The sequence below is a fragment of the Pelecanus crispus genome, chromosome 18 (genome assembly GCF_030463565.1).
Source record: "Pelecanus crispus isolate bPelCri1 chromosome 18, bPelCri1.pri, whole genome shotgun sequence".
In the NCBI taxonomy this organism is placed as follows: Eukaryota; Metazoa; Chordata; class Aves; order Pelecaniformes; family Pelecanidae; genus Pelecanus; species Pelecanus crispus.
In genome coordinates, this window is record NC_134660.1 from 263,645 (window position 1) to 276,876 (window position 13,232).

Below are 13,232 nucleotides of genomic sequence, written 5' to 3' on the forward strand. Positions count from 1 at the left end.
TGTCCCGCTAGGTTTATAGCAATGGCTTGTGTATCAGTGTTTTTCTTTCCTTATTGAATTTTGTGAATATCACTTCTTTGAAAAAATCTGCTCAGAGTAACAAGTTTGACCGTAGATTTTTGGCACCTGCTCAAAATTGTTTGCTTGGCTGTGGTGGTGAGTTCCACTTTGTACTATGAAAGCAGTCGTTTCCTGCTCTGCACTACAGCAAAATGTTCTCTTTGGTTTTGCTGGCATGCTGAACCTCCTCGCGTGCGGGAGGAGGGGAAAGGGTGGGAAGTGGGACGGCAGTGGCGTTTCAGCAGTTTTGCCCGAGAGGGAGCTAACTGTCTGCTATTAATGGGCTGAAGGCATGTGATCTGGCTTCAGCCACTGTCCTTCCCCCTCAGAGTTCAGCTTGGATGTCAGGAAAATCCAGGCAGCACGGGGTTCGGTTTGGCATCATGTCTGAAAAATGCGGTAGGAATGCAAGCCTTGCTGTGCAGCGGTTGTAGTTTCTGGGGGACGATGGATGTGCAGTTTCCGTGCTGAGACCAAAGGACCCGCAGTTAATTCCTGTTCCCTCTCTTCCAGGGGCTGATAGTTCTTGGTGAAGCATCACCCCCTGATCCTGCAGTAGATGATGCATCCCGTCCTGTTAGTGCTGAAGTTAAGCTGGAGCCTGGGGCTGACCGGCTGGTAAGTGCCAGCAGCAGAAATGGCTGGGTCCAGATACTTCACGTTCATGAATTTTGGGTAGGGAAGGTTCATCCTTTAAGCTGCGGTGGAGAGAGATGCTTGAACAGTGTGTCTGGCATGGGACTGGCCTCCTGCAGAAGCGTCTCTCTGTGGGACTTCACCTGGGAATTGCCAGTCTGTTGGTCTGTGTAGCTTGCTCCTTCCCAGATTATTTTGAGGTTAATAAACGATAGGATTTAAACACCTTTTAGAACAGAGTTCCTCGGGGTACCTTTGTAATATGCGTTAGCATTTTCTGAAGCTTAAAAATCCTAACTAATCCTTTCCCTCTAGCAAAAAAGCACCTCAAACCGAGAGCAGCGCAATTAGTAAAGGCTTCTAAAGATGTGGCTATTAATATCTGTCTGAGTGTTACCCCTTGGAAAGGGAACTAATGATTTCAGTGAGATGCACTGGAAACTATGCAGAGTGCCAGGTATTTATTATTTAATGCAGAAATGTAGGCCACAGACTAAAGACTTGGATCGTACTGTTCAGCCTGGCTGTGATTACTTTTGATCCTTTGGGACACATTGACGTATAAAAATGGAGGATTTTGAAGTTGTGGTGTAGTACTAAGAGACGGGTGGTCCCTTCGTGTCTCAAACTCCTGCTACCAAGCTGCAGTGCTGCTGCTTTTCTGTCCTAATGCCACATTTGGGGAGAAACAGAGCTTCACTGCAGTGGGAGTGCTTGAGTTTCATAGACCAATATTCAGTGTAGTTGATACAGATAAAAAACTTAACTAGAAGTGACCGTAAAATTGTACTTTGAGTGTTTTCTCCTACCACTGGGAAGACTTTATCAGAGTTTTCCTAATACTGAATGATAATCTGAAATACTGTGAAATTTTTAATTAATGCCGGACTGCAAAGGGTTTATTACGAGTGATTGTAACAAAATGTCTCCTTGCTTGACACTGGCTTTCAGATGTGTGTTTGGAATTTAAGTCTTTAATAAGCAGATAGCTGAGCCCAAAACTCTGCTGTGTAATTTGGTACAATAAACAGGTTTTGCTCATGACTGAAATAGTAGATGGTACTTCAGATGAAAACAGAGCCATGCTGGAGGAGCGACAGGAGGCTGGAGAGCCAGGATGACAGAGGCTGCTACAGATCGTGATTGAATCACAAGCATTACGCAGTGTCTGGTTTTGAACAGTGATGTCTGTCTGTCGTGCATGTCCCCCTGCCTTTTCATGCTTTAACCCAAAAAGCGTTTGGAGAATAATAAACAAGCGCAGTGACGGTGTGCTCCAATTTGCTTCAGAAATAGCATGCTCCTGCACTGATGAATTGGCTGTTATTTGGGAGCTAATCTGTAAATGGCAGGCTGATAATGGAGATAAATGATCAAATTTAACAGTGATAGGAAGAATATTTTCTTCCTTATCTGTTTAAATCAGGTTGTTTATCTGACACATGCGTATTTTCAACCTGGAAATCTGCAGATTGAAGGACTGTGTCCCACCTGACTTTGTCCCTACATATTAAAGACACTTTTCATATACTTACAAAATCATCACATTGTCCTTTTTTAGATTGTCTTAGACATCATGTCTGTATGTATAGAATAGAAAATATCTGTAGATTCCTGATGTGTGGAAAAGAATGCTTGCTTGGCCGGTGCTGTCTGGTTTTGCTGCTCGCTGCCATCTCATTGTTGCTGTGTTTACTCATTTCCTGCATTGTCCCTCTTCTCATCCCTTTCAGTTGGGTATGAGCTTTTCAGACAGAGACTTTTATTACTGCGGTGCTCACGCGATGGAGGTCCCATCTCTTTTGCAGGTCTTGGAAGTAACAGTGACACAAATAATAGATACTGAGAGCGGTGAAGAACAACATCTTCCATGTAAAGCAGGCTGCAGGTTCCTACTTGGCACCTTCTTGTGGCTACTCCTGCAGCTCTGCTTGCCGTCTTGGAGAGTAACTCATCCTGAAAAGGACTTTTTATTCCCCTTCCACGTGTGGCTGTTGGTGGACGTGCACATCACTCCACGCTGCCAGCTTCTCTGCAGCGGTGCTGGAGGTGTCAGCCGCCAGAAACGCTGCCTCCAGGCAACCAGCTTCTACACCCTTCTGCTGGAGGGTTTGTGCTTAATTAGACTTGCTCGTAAGGGTGGGGTGTTGAGTCATGGTCTTGATCTGCTCTGAGCCAGAGATTAGCCCAGAGACCATTCCTGTTGCGTTAGCACACTTACTGGAAGGGTATCTCTGCGGCCTCTCCTGGAGAGGTGCTTATCATTTTGGCGCTCCTCGGGCTGCTTAGAATTAGGCACTTCTTTTTCTTTGTGGGTCCCCTTCCTCCCCACCCCCCAACTGGCAAAGTAAGAGACAGGCCTGCAAGGTGGACTAAGGGGAGGAACCCATCCTGTCTCATCCCCAGCTCTTCTTTAGACCTCATCCACTCATGGGTACCTCCCTCGGCCGGCGTGGATGCAGGATACATGTCCTCTGGCATTGGCTTGATGTGTGGGATGTGGCTGATAATCCCTAGGAGGAACTAATCCTGTATCAGTGGAGGGAAGGGCTTTGCAAAGAAGGCCTGGGAATGTCTGTTGGGAACTGGAAGCTCAGTATGTGAATCAATATTTTTGCCTGAAGATGGGAATAACGCGAAGCCCTGAAGAATTAACTCGGCTGTTGATATCACTTTGTTGCTTGTATTGCTAGTCTAGCGAGGGGGGTGCGCTTAATTTTTAATAGTAAATGAGAAAAGATATTGATGGGAGTGTCTTGGTAAGGCTTTTCCCTGCGTTTGGGGCTTGTATCTAGTAATAGGTGAAGGTGTGAACCTCTCTGGTTTTGTTTGGGTTTTTGGGGAACACGGAGGACGTTCCTGGTGTTGGGTCATGACTCCCTGCCAGCACACAGCTTCTTTACTGCTGTGAGAGCCCCTGGTAGTCTGCAAGCTCCTGGTTTCATGTGCGACAAGCAGGTGTGCTAAAGCTGAATGTTTGACGACCCCTGCTAAGAGTCCTAGGGATCCTAAAGGCCTGGACTTCCAGACCCCCGGCATACCCAAAACACAGAGAAGAGCTCAATCTGGAGCATTGATGTGATCCTGGTGTGATGAATGCTCCTCGGGATCCCAGCCTGGGTGCCCAGCCAGCCCTGGAGGAAGGCACAGTGTTGGGAGGTGCATTCCGGAGAAGCTGGTGCAACCCCTGCTCTGAATGCTGGAGATGTCAGCTCTTGCAGTCCTGCTTGTTTCCCCATTGCTCACGTCGGAGCCTTGTTAGGGTACACCCATCTTCAGTGTGATGAGGTGAGCCTGGGCTGTTTCTGATAAATAGACTTCGGATTGATGCTCTCCAGCTCCTCTGCAGGAAGCAGAGGGGTCACCCTCTATTCCTGTCTTGACCCACCGAGCCGGAGGCAGCTCTTGGAGAAGAGGTTCCTCCTTTAAGACCCTTTCTGGAGAAGAAAATAAATACCCTATTTCAAAAGAGCTTATGAGTCATGTGTACCCGCCCTCCTGAACCGTGGGTGCCTCCAGCAGAGGCGTCACGTGAAGGCTCAGCCTTGCCAAGCCTCTGGAGAGCAGAGGGAAAGTGTTCAGCTCCTGCACTGACTTCACTTCGCCAGGGTGCCGTGTTGCACTTGCGTAACGCTTCTGGCACGATCTGGTCTTGCCCCTACCTCAGCGTACTCAGACCGAGTGTGAGAGGCGAGCCTATCGGTCTGATCCTGTCTCTGCTCGCCCCCGGGGAGAAATGTCTTTTTTAGCAGAAGTGTAGAAAACCCAGCAAAGTTCCTCAAACAGGCAGCAGGCAGAAGTTGTCTGTGGTGTTAGGAATTGCTCTTCCCTTGGTGAGTCAGGTCTCTGCTATTCTGGAAACCGTTAGCCCAGCGCTGCCGTAGCCTGGTTTTAGTTGTTCATTGAGTTGGGGGAGTGATGACTGGGAAGGTTTTAATCAATGCAATACCAGTGTTGTTGAGATGGAGTGTGTGACAAGCAGGGGGGCTCTCCGTCTGTCTGTTTATGCAGATAAGTCGGACCTTCTTTGTCTTTTTTACTAGTACTTGAACTGTACCACCGCCCTTTGTATGCGTGAAGGGGGAAACGCAGCTAGAGAGACATTGGCAGTGAGTGTAGGAAGTGCTGCACTGAGGAAGAAAAGTTTAACCCCAGGGAGGAGGAGGAGCACGTCTGCAAACAAAAAGAATGGGCTGCAGGGATGAGACTGGGGGCGATGAGTGCCAGGGGTATGAACACGCTGGACCGTGCCGGCACCTGCTGGGGTGGAGAGGAGGAACGTCACTGGCAGGAGGTACAAAACCAGTGTGTCCTTGGAAGCCGTGGTGACAGTCCCCCCTCCCCGTTGAGGCCACTTGCGGGGCAGCGGGAGCTGTGCGGTGTTCAGTGCTGCAGCCACACGGTAACTGCTGCTCACGGCAGGGCCAGGGCGTTCGTGTTTCAAACCTAAGGCAGAAAGGATTGGGGAGCTCTGTGTCTTTAGCTTAGTTTTTACTTACTTTTCCTGCCAAAAAGGTGTTCCCAGCTTTGTGTTTATCAGACAGTTTTAGCTTTATAGAGTTGGCCTGCTTATATCCAAAAACCACAGCTTGTGTGTGTACTCATTTAAAATACTTCGTAAAATGCTATTTGGACCGTGTTTGCACGGGTATTTGGCTAAAATGCAAACTCAGTTTTGCAAGTCTGTTCTCCTCTCCCTCTCCTCCTGTTTTCCCCCAAAGTGCTTAGACAAGAGTTTGCAGCCGTGTGGCTTAGAGCACAACATGAAACTTCAGAAGACGCCTGCGAGGTTTACAGGTGGTTATGAACTTGTTTGTACTATTGAGGCAAAATGCTAAAATATCCTTAAAGACCTCAGCCTTTCATGCTCCTTAGTGGTTGCCTGAGGGCAATTGAAGTCCTTTGGTTCTTGCATTGAAAGCGCTATGGTGAGCTGCCCCCTAAGAAGTCCTTAAGCTCTCCAGTCTCCTGTTCACATAGTGACTTCTGAACCCTTGTTTTGAAGTCCTGTGTGGAAGCCCATAGCTACAGTGCAGAATCCTCCAACTAGAAACTGGGAATAAGAAAGTTGTGGCTATTTAAGAAGCTTTTTTTATTAATTTATGATCTTTCTCATCCTTCCTTAGAGTGTGTCTGGATCCCAGCCACTAGAGAACTTGGGCATCTCTGCTGCAAATACTCCCGAATCCCATCCCGCCAAGCCCTGTGGAGCACCAAGACCCGTCAATGGAGTTATTAACACGTAAGCTGCTTGCATATTATGGGAAGAGTTTGATTTTTATGATCTTGACAAAGTCCCATTGGAAACCAGCCTGTAACATGCTGGTGGGTAGTAACTGCGTTGGTAACAGTATAAATGGTCTCTTTTTGAAAAAAGTATGGTAGTAGATCATGCTGGGAAACATCTTGGAGGAGATTGCTTGCTTGAGGTTTTCTGCTACATTGTTTTTCTGAAAATGGTATTAAACTGAGCTGTGTTTACATGAACAAGCCCTGCAGGCAACCATGCAATGAGCATGTTCAAAACTGTTTCTTTATGGGTATTTTTAATACACTTGCAAATTGTATGATTCAAAGGTACTAGTGGCCCGCTTGCAATTATTTTGCAGAAGTATCTGTAACCACTGGCCCACTTTTCTGGAGATACTGAGGAACCCAAATCCCTCTGGTTTTGGGAGTAAGACTTTCTAAATTCTTTGTTTCTCCAGGCTGTTTTTGTTGAGTAAGTCTTTAAGTGGGTAAATGAAAACAAGTGAAAAATTCTTCTATGCTACAGGGTGATTTCAGGGTTGAACCACTTGAAAACCCTTGAACACACGGTGCTTCAAAGTGTTCTGGTAGTGCTAGAGAAGTATTGCCAGCACCGTTGCACTTGCTTAGTACCTTGGGCAGGGATGCTGCAGGCGTAGAAAGCACCGATCAACTAACTCATTGCTACAGCTGAAACACTGCGGGCTATAACAGAGCCCTTTATATGCCTGTAGCCTTTGAACTACAGAGCCTTAGACCACTGAGCTTTAATGTTTTGCAATTTTAGAAATGGAACACTTGTAAAATATACATGAAAAGGCTCTGTAGGTGAGGAGCTGCACTGGTGGTAGGTGGCATGGTGTATTGATGCCGTGGTAGGGCAGGGTTACTGCGTGTGGACAGGAAAGTCCTTTGTACGTAAACCAGAAAAGCTAATGTTAACATTGCACCTTTAGAGGTATAGTTCTCAAATATTATTCAGAATCAAGTTTACATCAAGGTTAAATATTTATTCTAGAAAATTATATGTTCTCTGTCTTGTGCTTTCTGGCATTTAGACTCATGAGAACCTGTTCTATTGAGACGCCCTGAACTGTAATTCTGGGGGAAGCTGAATTTTAGGATTAAACCTGTTCAGGTCTAGAGTGGCTTTTGGTCTTGCTTTGTGTCTGGCTTTACATGCTCTTTTTTTGTTCAGAACTTCCAGAGGTATTTTGTCAAAGGTTCAATGGTGTGAGAGTGTGGAAAGTGACCAAAGTAAAAGCAAAAATTAGAGTTGGCTTAGTAAAAGCTATTGCCTCATGAAACTGCAGTGCTTTGAGCTCAGCCTAGAGTGTTTGCTAAGGTCTGAATTGTGAACCTGACTGGTACTGCTGGATAACGTGGAATGGTTGAATGAATAACAGTATCTTTTGTATTCTCTTCTCTTCTTGGGCAGTCTTCAGCCTGGCCTGGCAGAACATGCTCAGGGAGATGGCCAGGAAGCTGAGGAGCTCTTGCATAAAAAGCAACGACTGAACATGGTTTCTTCATCCTTGGATGGAACATGTGTAGCAGCTCGCACTCGCCCAGTACTGAGCTGTAAGAAGCGACGGCTTGTTCGACCTAGCAGCATTATGCCCCTTTCCAAAAAGGTTGGTGCTGATTGTTTGTCTCCCTGCTCTGGGAATATTTGTGGTTATTAAGAGCAAGGAAGAAAATGGGGAGGAAGAGGAGGGCAGTGAGGCTTCAAAGGCTGTTGGAGAAGTAAAGGAGAAACGAAAGAGAAGCTTTTAATTTGTTGAAGACTTATTAGCTGTCACTGGGGAGGGGAGATGCTGAATTCTGATGTGGGTTTTCTTTTCTAAAGCAAACCAGCCTGAGGTGAACTTCAGGCCAGATAGTTCAGTATGGCACAGTCTGAGCAGTCGAAAGAAGCTCTGAAAAGTCAAGTATCAGGAAACCTTAATTCTGAGCACAGGAATTAACACAGCCCCAGGAATTCGCTGCTGCTTGCTCAAAGAAAAACTACAGTTGCCTGACCAAGTATATGTGGGATGTCTTGCAAAAGGCCTGCTGAGGTGATCGTGTTCGCTTCCGCTGCTTAAGTTTGGAAATCGCTGAATGCCGTGACTCTGTTCACGGTTTCTTGGGGTTTTTTTTGTTTGGGTTTTGTTGTTGTTGTTCGGGGTTTGTTGGTTGTTTTGTTTTTTTTTAATACTCCTCTGTACATAGTCTTCCCCTTGCCCTTGTGGAGAATTCAGTTCAGCAGAAATACAGTTTATTCCCTGTATGAGAAAAGGCCATGCTTCATTCTTTTTAACTTCTCTTAGGAATGCCGTAAACTGTCAGTTGGAGGATATTTTGAGGGAATAAGGATTTTTTTGTGTATGCAGCTCTCATGATTCCAGAACCATAGATGGCAAAAATCCACTTACCTTTGAGTCAAAGTGTTTGAAGTCAAACTTTATCACAAGGGTTCAGGGGTTTTCACTCTGCGGGGGCTAGAGTTTTAAAGAGAAGCTCAAGAAGCAACATTTTTCTGAGCAAAATAGATGCTCGCTCAGCTGAGTTAGCTATAACTGATTACTTGTTTGCAGTTTTATCTGGGGTATTTCTGGTAGAGCTCTGCAGTGATTGCTTGCAAGATCTTCAGTGATTTGGAAGTTTATAAACTATCCCGTAGGTGATGCTGACTTGTGCACTCAGTGTTTGAAGAAGCATCTGTTAATTCTGTGTTAATTTTTGCCTATATTCATCAAATACATTTGATAATCAGAGATGGTTCAGAAGAGCAGTTCCAAAGGGTAGAAGATGTGACAGATAGCAGATGATTTCTGTGGACTCCTTCAGTTATTTGAGAGAACGCTGAGTGGTGGCTAGGTCATGGTCCAGAAGTACCATGTCCAGTTGACCGTGCTCTCCCGTCTAGCACCAAGTCATTGTGGATTGCTGTGACCAGAAATTACAACCGGAGAGTTCACTGTTTCAGTAGAGATCATCCATAACTGTGCCTAGTGTTTTACAAAATCTGAATACAACATCACTTGAGATTTTTAAGTCAGGAGACATCCTGTAGGAAAGAAGAGAGGCTTAAAGGTTGAGTGGGTCTGTAGCCTGCATTGGGTTGCAAACAGGACTGGGCTTGTGCAACAGGATGGGAAGGGAGCTCCTGCAGTCAGCCACAGCATTGCCATGCCCCACAGCCGACTGCTTTATGCTCCTACCGTACCAGATGGTTTGTCTGAACTGCCGTAGGCAAGCTATCTGAGTGCTTAGCTAGTCTTGTTTTTCAGACAGCAAAACCAAACCAACCAAACTTTCTAATACAAGCTGCCTTGGCTTTGAAGTCATTACCAGTAGTCCAGGTCCTGGTGTAAACTGGTCAGCTCCCCTGAAGTGTGAAAGTTGATGTAGTAATTCTTAATGCGGTCACCTCTACACTAAACACACCACGTGTCTTTCTGGTTTTGCACATAGGATGTATATTTTTTGGATCTTACAATTTTTTTTGTTGCTTTCCTCTCCGCTTGATGCACACATTTCTTGAAATATGTGCCCAAAACTGGGTGCAGTCCTCCAGCTCACATTAGCAATGCCGAGCAGAGCAGCAGGATTACCTCATGCATCTTGCACAGCCGTCCTGTTTATAAAGCCCCATGGGGTGTTAATTCTCAGTAATGGTACGACACTGCTGATTCATGCTCATTTTCTGATCCATAACACCCACCAGATCCTCTGGGCAGAACTGCTGCTCAGTTACCTCTTTCTCCTCTTCACTGGTCACTGAAGCATCCACTTGTTGCATTTGCCCTCAGTGAATTATATTTGATTTATTTTAGATCGTTTCTCTTAATTTGTAACCATGAGTGGGATTCTACCTCTTTCCTTCAAGGAGCTTGCAGCCCTTTCCAGGTCTAGTGTTATTTGCTAAGGCTGAAGGGTATTATCTCTTCCATCATTCAAGTCGTTAATGGAAATTATTTGAATAATACTAGGCTCAGAACAGACTTCTGCAGGATCCGGTTTGATACGTCCTTCCATTTTGACGGGGAATCGTAGGTTGCTGTCTCTGTATGGGATTTACATCCAATTGTGCATCTGCCTGCAGTGGTTTCATACAAATGAAGTCTATATAAAGTCTATAAATCTGTGAATTGAAAGTCTGTCCTGGTTTAGGAAACAAGGTTGAAAACCACCCTTTTTCACTCTGTAAAGATGTCCCTGTAAGTGTCAGCTCTTGGCATATAGTGATGGCTCTCTGACCCATCTGATCTCAGAAAGGCTTGTGCTGTCTCATGGTTTTTATAAATGAGGTTTCAGCCTAGATAAAATTAAATACTTTTAGCCAAATTTAATAGATGTTAAACTGCCTGTGCTCATGAGTAGTAGTTTTCAGTTGTGTTTATGCAAAGTGAAAGTGTCCTTTTATGAGTCAAGACTAAATGAAGAGGTCTTATACAAGGTATTAAAAATACCAGCCTTTAGGATGTTTTTTCATGAGCTGTCAAAGGGGAGTGTGTGAAAAGAGCCCTTAGACATTGACCTCCGATATGTTGACGCTATTCTCTCTCCCCTTTCCAGGTCCATCGTAATAGCCTGGTGCGATGTAGCTGTGATGTGAATCCTTCATGTGCTCTGTGTGGCACTCGAAGCTCGACGACTCTGGAAATCCAGTATGATGCCCCTTTGCTGGAGCGCCTCTCCCAACTGGACTCGTGTATTCATCCTGTCCTGTCGTTCCCAGATGGTAAGCACAGCACCTGTGGAGGTGCCCAGGGGTATTGTCAAACTGGATCCAGAGATGGGTTACAAGGGATGCTTGGACATGCTTTGGAGCCTGCTCCTCCATCCTGGGCTCCCAGAGGAAGTGCAGATTTGCTTGAGTATGACCAAGCTTACTCATCTGCAAGCATTTTTAGGAGCAGAGCATTTACTGGAGCAGAAGGGTTTGGGAAAGCGTTACACCTGAAGTCTGCTCTGCTATGAATATGTTTGTTATGGGAACCTGACCCAGAGCCCAGCTCGGGGTGGGGAAACTGAGCAGTGCCTGGGAGTCTGTACAGGGACCTGGGTCTTAGGCTGGTGTCTTTGTTGCTATAAACCACTTGAGAAGTATTTGCTTCTGCAGAGTTTGTTCATCTCTATAAAATTATTTGTGGATTGGTTTAAACCACAGCAAATTTTTTTGACCTTGTAAGGAATTGTAAATGATCTTCCCTGGTTCAGAGGGTACAGTAAGAAGGGATGTTCCCATTAAGACACTCGTTTCCCTGTGTTACAGTATCAGGGTTAATCATCGTTAAGCGGAATAACTAACCAACCCTCACTGTGGGGTATTCACAGAGTTCATGTGTAGGGACTTTTCCCAAGGGAAAATAAGTAGTTTCCAGAGTCTTTTGCTTCGTAAGCTGCCAAATTAAATACAAGCCTGTTCTTTGACCAAAAACTATTGGCTTGCATGAAATCGGTGTCCATCTGTCAACTTTTTCCTCTGATCACAAAATACAGAACCACAAATGATAGGAACTGATACTTTTATCAGGTGATAGGAACTGATACTTTTATCAGGAGAGCCAGGCAGTAAATAGATCATAGCAGTTCCTTTCCTTGGCAGGAGTGCCTGGCTGCTTGAGGTAACGCTAGGAGGAAGGTGTGTGTCCCTGCTTCTCGTGAGGATGTAAAGTGGTTGGTCCAGGTTAAGACACTGGGCTGATGTGTGTGTTTGGGTTTAAATTCCAGCTTTGCACAGACTTTGTGCAACAGTAGGAAATGCATGGAGTGTCTGGGAGCAATTAATCTGGCATCTTTCACAGCACTATATTTAAAACAGACTAAAATAGTAAATTGGTGCTATTTTTAAAAACTAACACCACCACCACCACCACCACCACCACCACCCCCACCCCCCACCCTCACCCCCCCCCCCCAAAGAAACGTCTCTGTTGGGGAATGCTAAAGGAACTGAACTCCTGAAGCAGAAATGTATTTCCTGATTTCACAGCACTTGTAATCCTCTGTCTGTAGTGTTAAATCTAATATCCTAGCAAGCAGTGAGAAAACCTGTTGTGTACTATTGCAGCATGGCCACCAGCAAATGATCTCGTCCAGTATTCACTTTCATTTTCTTAGGGTCAGCTTCAGCCAGCTCACATGGTAAAAGATCTGTTCTGGCTGCATGAGGTTAAAAACTTTGGTTTTAAAACTATACAGTGTAAAGCTTAAAACACCTATACAGAAATACCCATTCCCTCCCCCTCTCAGATTAACTCTGATTATTCACTAATGCTTAATGTAGTTTTGCTAGGGTTGCTTTTTGGGGGATGGGGATACTTTTCTATCCAAACATAAAGCCAGGTAGCGTATTCCGGTAGGGAAATTGCTCTGCCTGACACGGTTAGTGTACATCAAGGTGTCTCCTTCCCTGTGAGTATTAATCCAGGTTGCTGTTGGTGCTCCCTCATGATTATTTTGGGGACTCAGCTTGAAAGCCAGCTGGCTGGGTCAGTGGGCAGAGGCTCAGTTAAGACTTTCTGGAGGAGCTTGTGAGGTTGTTAGATGGAGCCCAGCCTTAGAGCTGTGAGCATGTGCTGACTTTCACTTTGAGCCTGTCTCTCCGGGGCTCCTCCGGTAGCTGGGAATCTCCGGTGCAGTTTGCCAAGGGCAAAATTGCCAGGCGCTGCAGGAGGAAAAAGATCATTTATTCTTCTGGCAAGCAGGGCAGAGGCATCACGGCTTTTAACCCATTGCACTTGCGCTCCATAAGCGCTTTGTCCCCTTCCTTTCAGGGTTGTGTTTTTTTTTTTCTGGTTCATCTGATTTCTCGCTGGGGATTTTCAGATGATGTAATAACCTTGGTGGGGAGGATGAGAGCCGGGGCTCTCGGGCTCAGTGTGGTTGCCATCTGCCGGTCCCCGGGAGGCCTGCACCGCTTGGCTGAAGAGGAGGAGGAGGAGTGACGGTGTCACTTGCTGCACGGACTCCGGTGCAACCAGTGCTGACAGCAGGGCAGTAGCAAAGCAGCAAATAACTCATTTTCTGCTGACAACGTTTTGTCTTGCGTTTTTCCCCTCCCTCTGACCTGTCCCCTCCTTCCACAGATGTGTGGGCTGCTGGGATGGAATGCATTTTCAGGAGAAAGCAAAAAATTAACAGAGAAGAGGCCATTTTCCCAAAGTCAGACCACCTCATCACAGTGATATTGCAGCCTTGCTGGCAGTGTCCTTAAAGGACTGGCTTGGCCCCAGAACAGAGGTTCTTTGGGACATGTCTCCACAAACCAGTAGTGGTGGCCGAAGAGCTGCCAT

The 13,232-nt window shown here is 45.8% G+C and overlaps 1 protein-coding gene across 2 annotated transcripts in view; it reads left to right on the forward strand.

Annotated features, from left to right (window-relative positions):
• KANSL1 (KAT8 regulatory NSL complex subunit 1) overlaps positions 1-13,232 on the forward strand; it is a 92,424-nt gene that overhangs the window by 67,864 nt on the left and 11,328 nt on the right. Inside the window, exons 4-7 of one of the 2 annotated variants that reach the window (XM_075722610.1) lie at positions 574-678; positions 5,823-5,938; positions 7,385-7,580; positions 10,510-10,675. In XM_075722610.1, coding sequence (XP_075578725.1) covers positions 574-678; positions 5,823-5,938; positions 7,385-7,580; positions 10,510-10,675 — 583 coding nt within the window. The remainder of the gene's footprint in view (positions 1-573; positions 679-5,822; positions 5,939-7,384; positions 7,581-10,509; positions 10,676-13,232) is intronic. The other variant, XM_075722611.1, reaches the window with a different exon arrangement.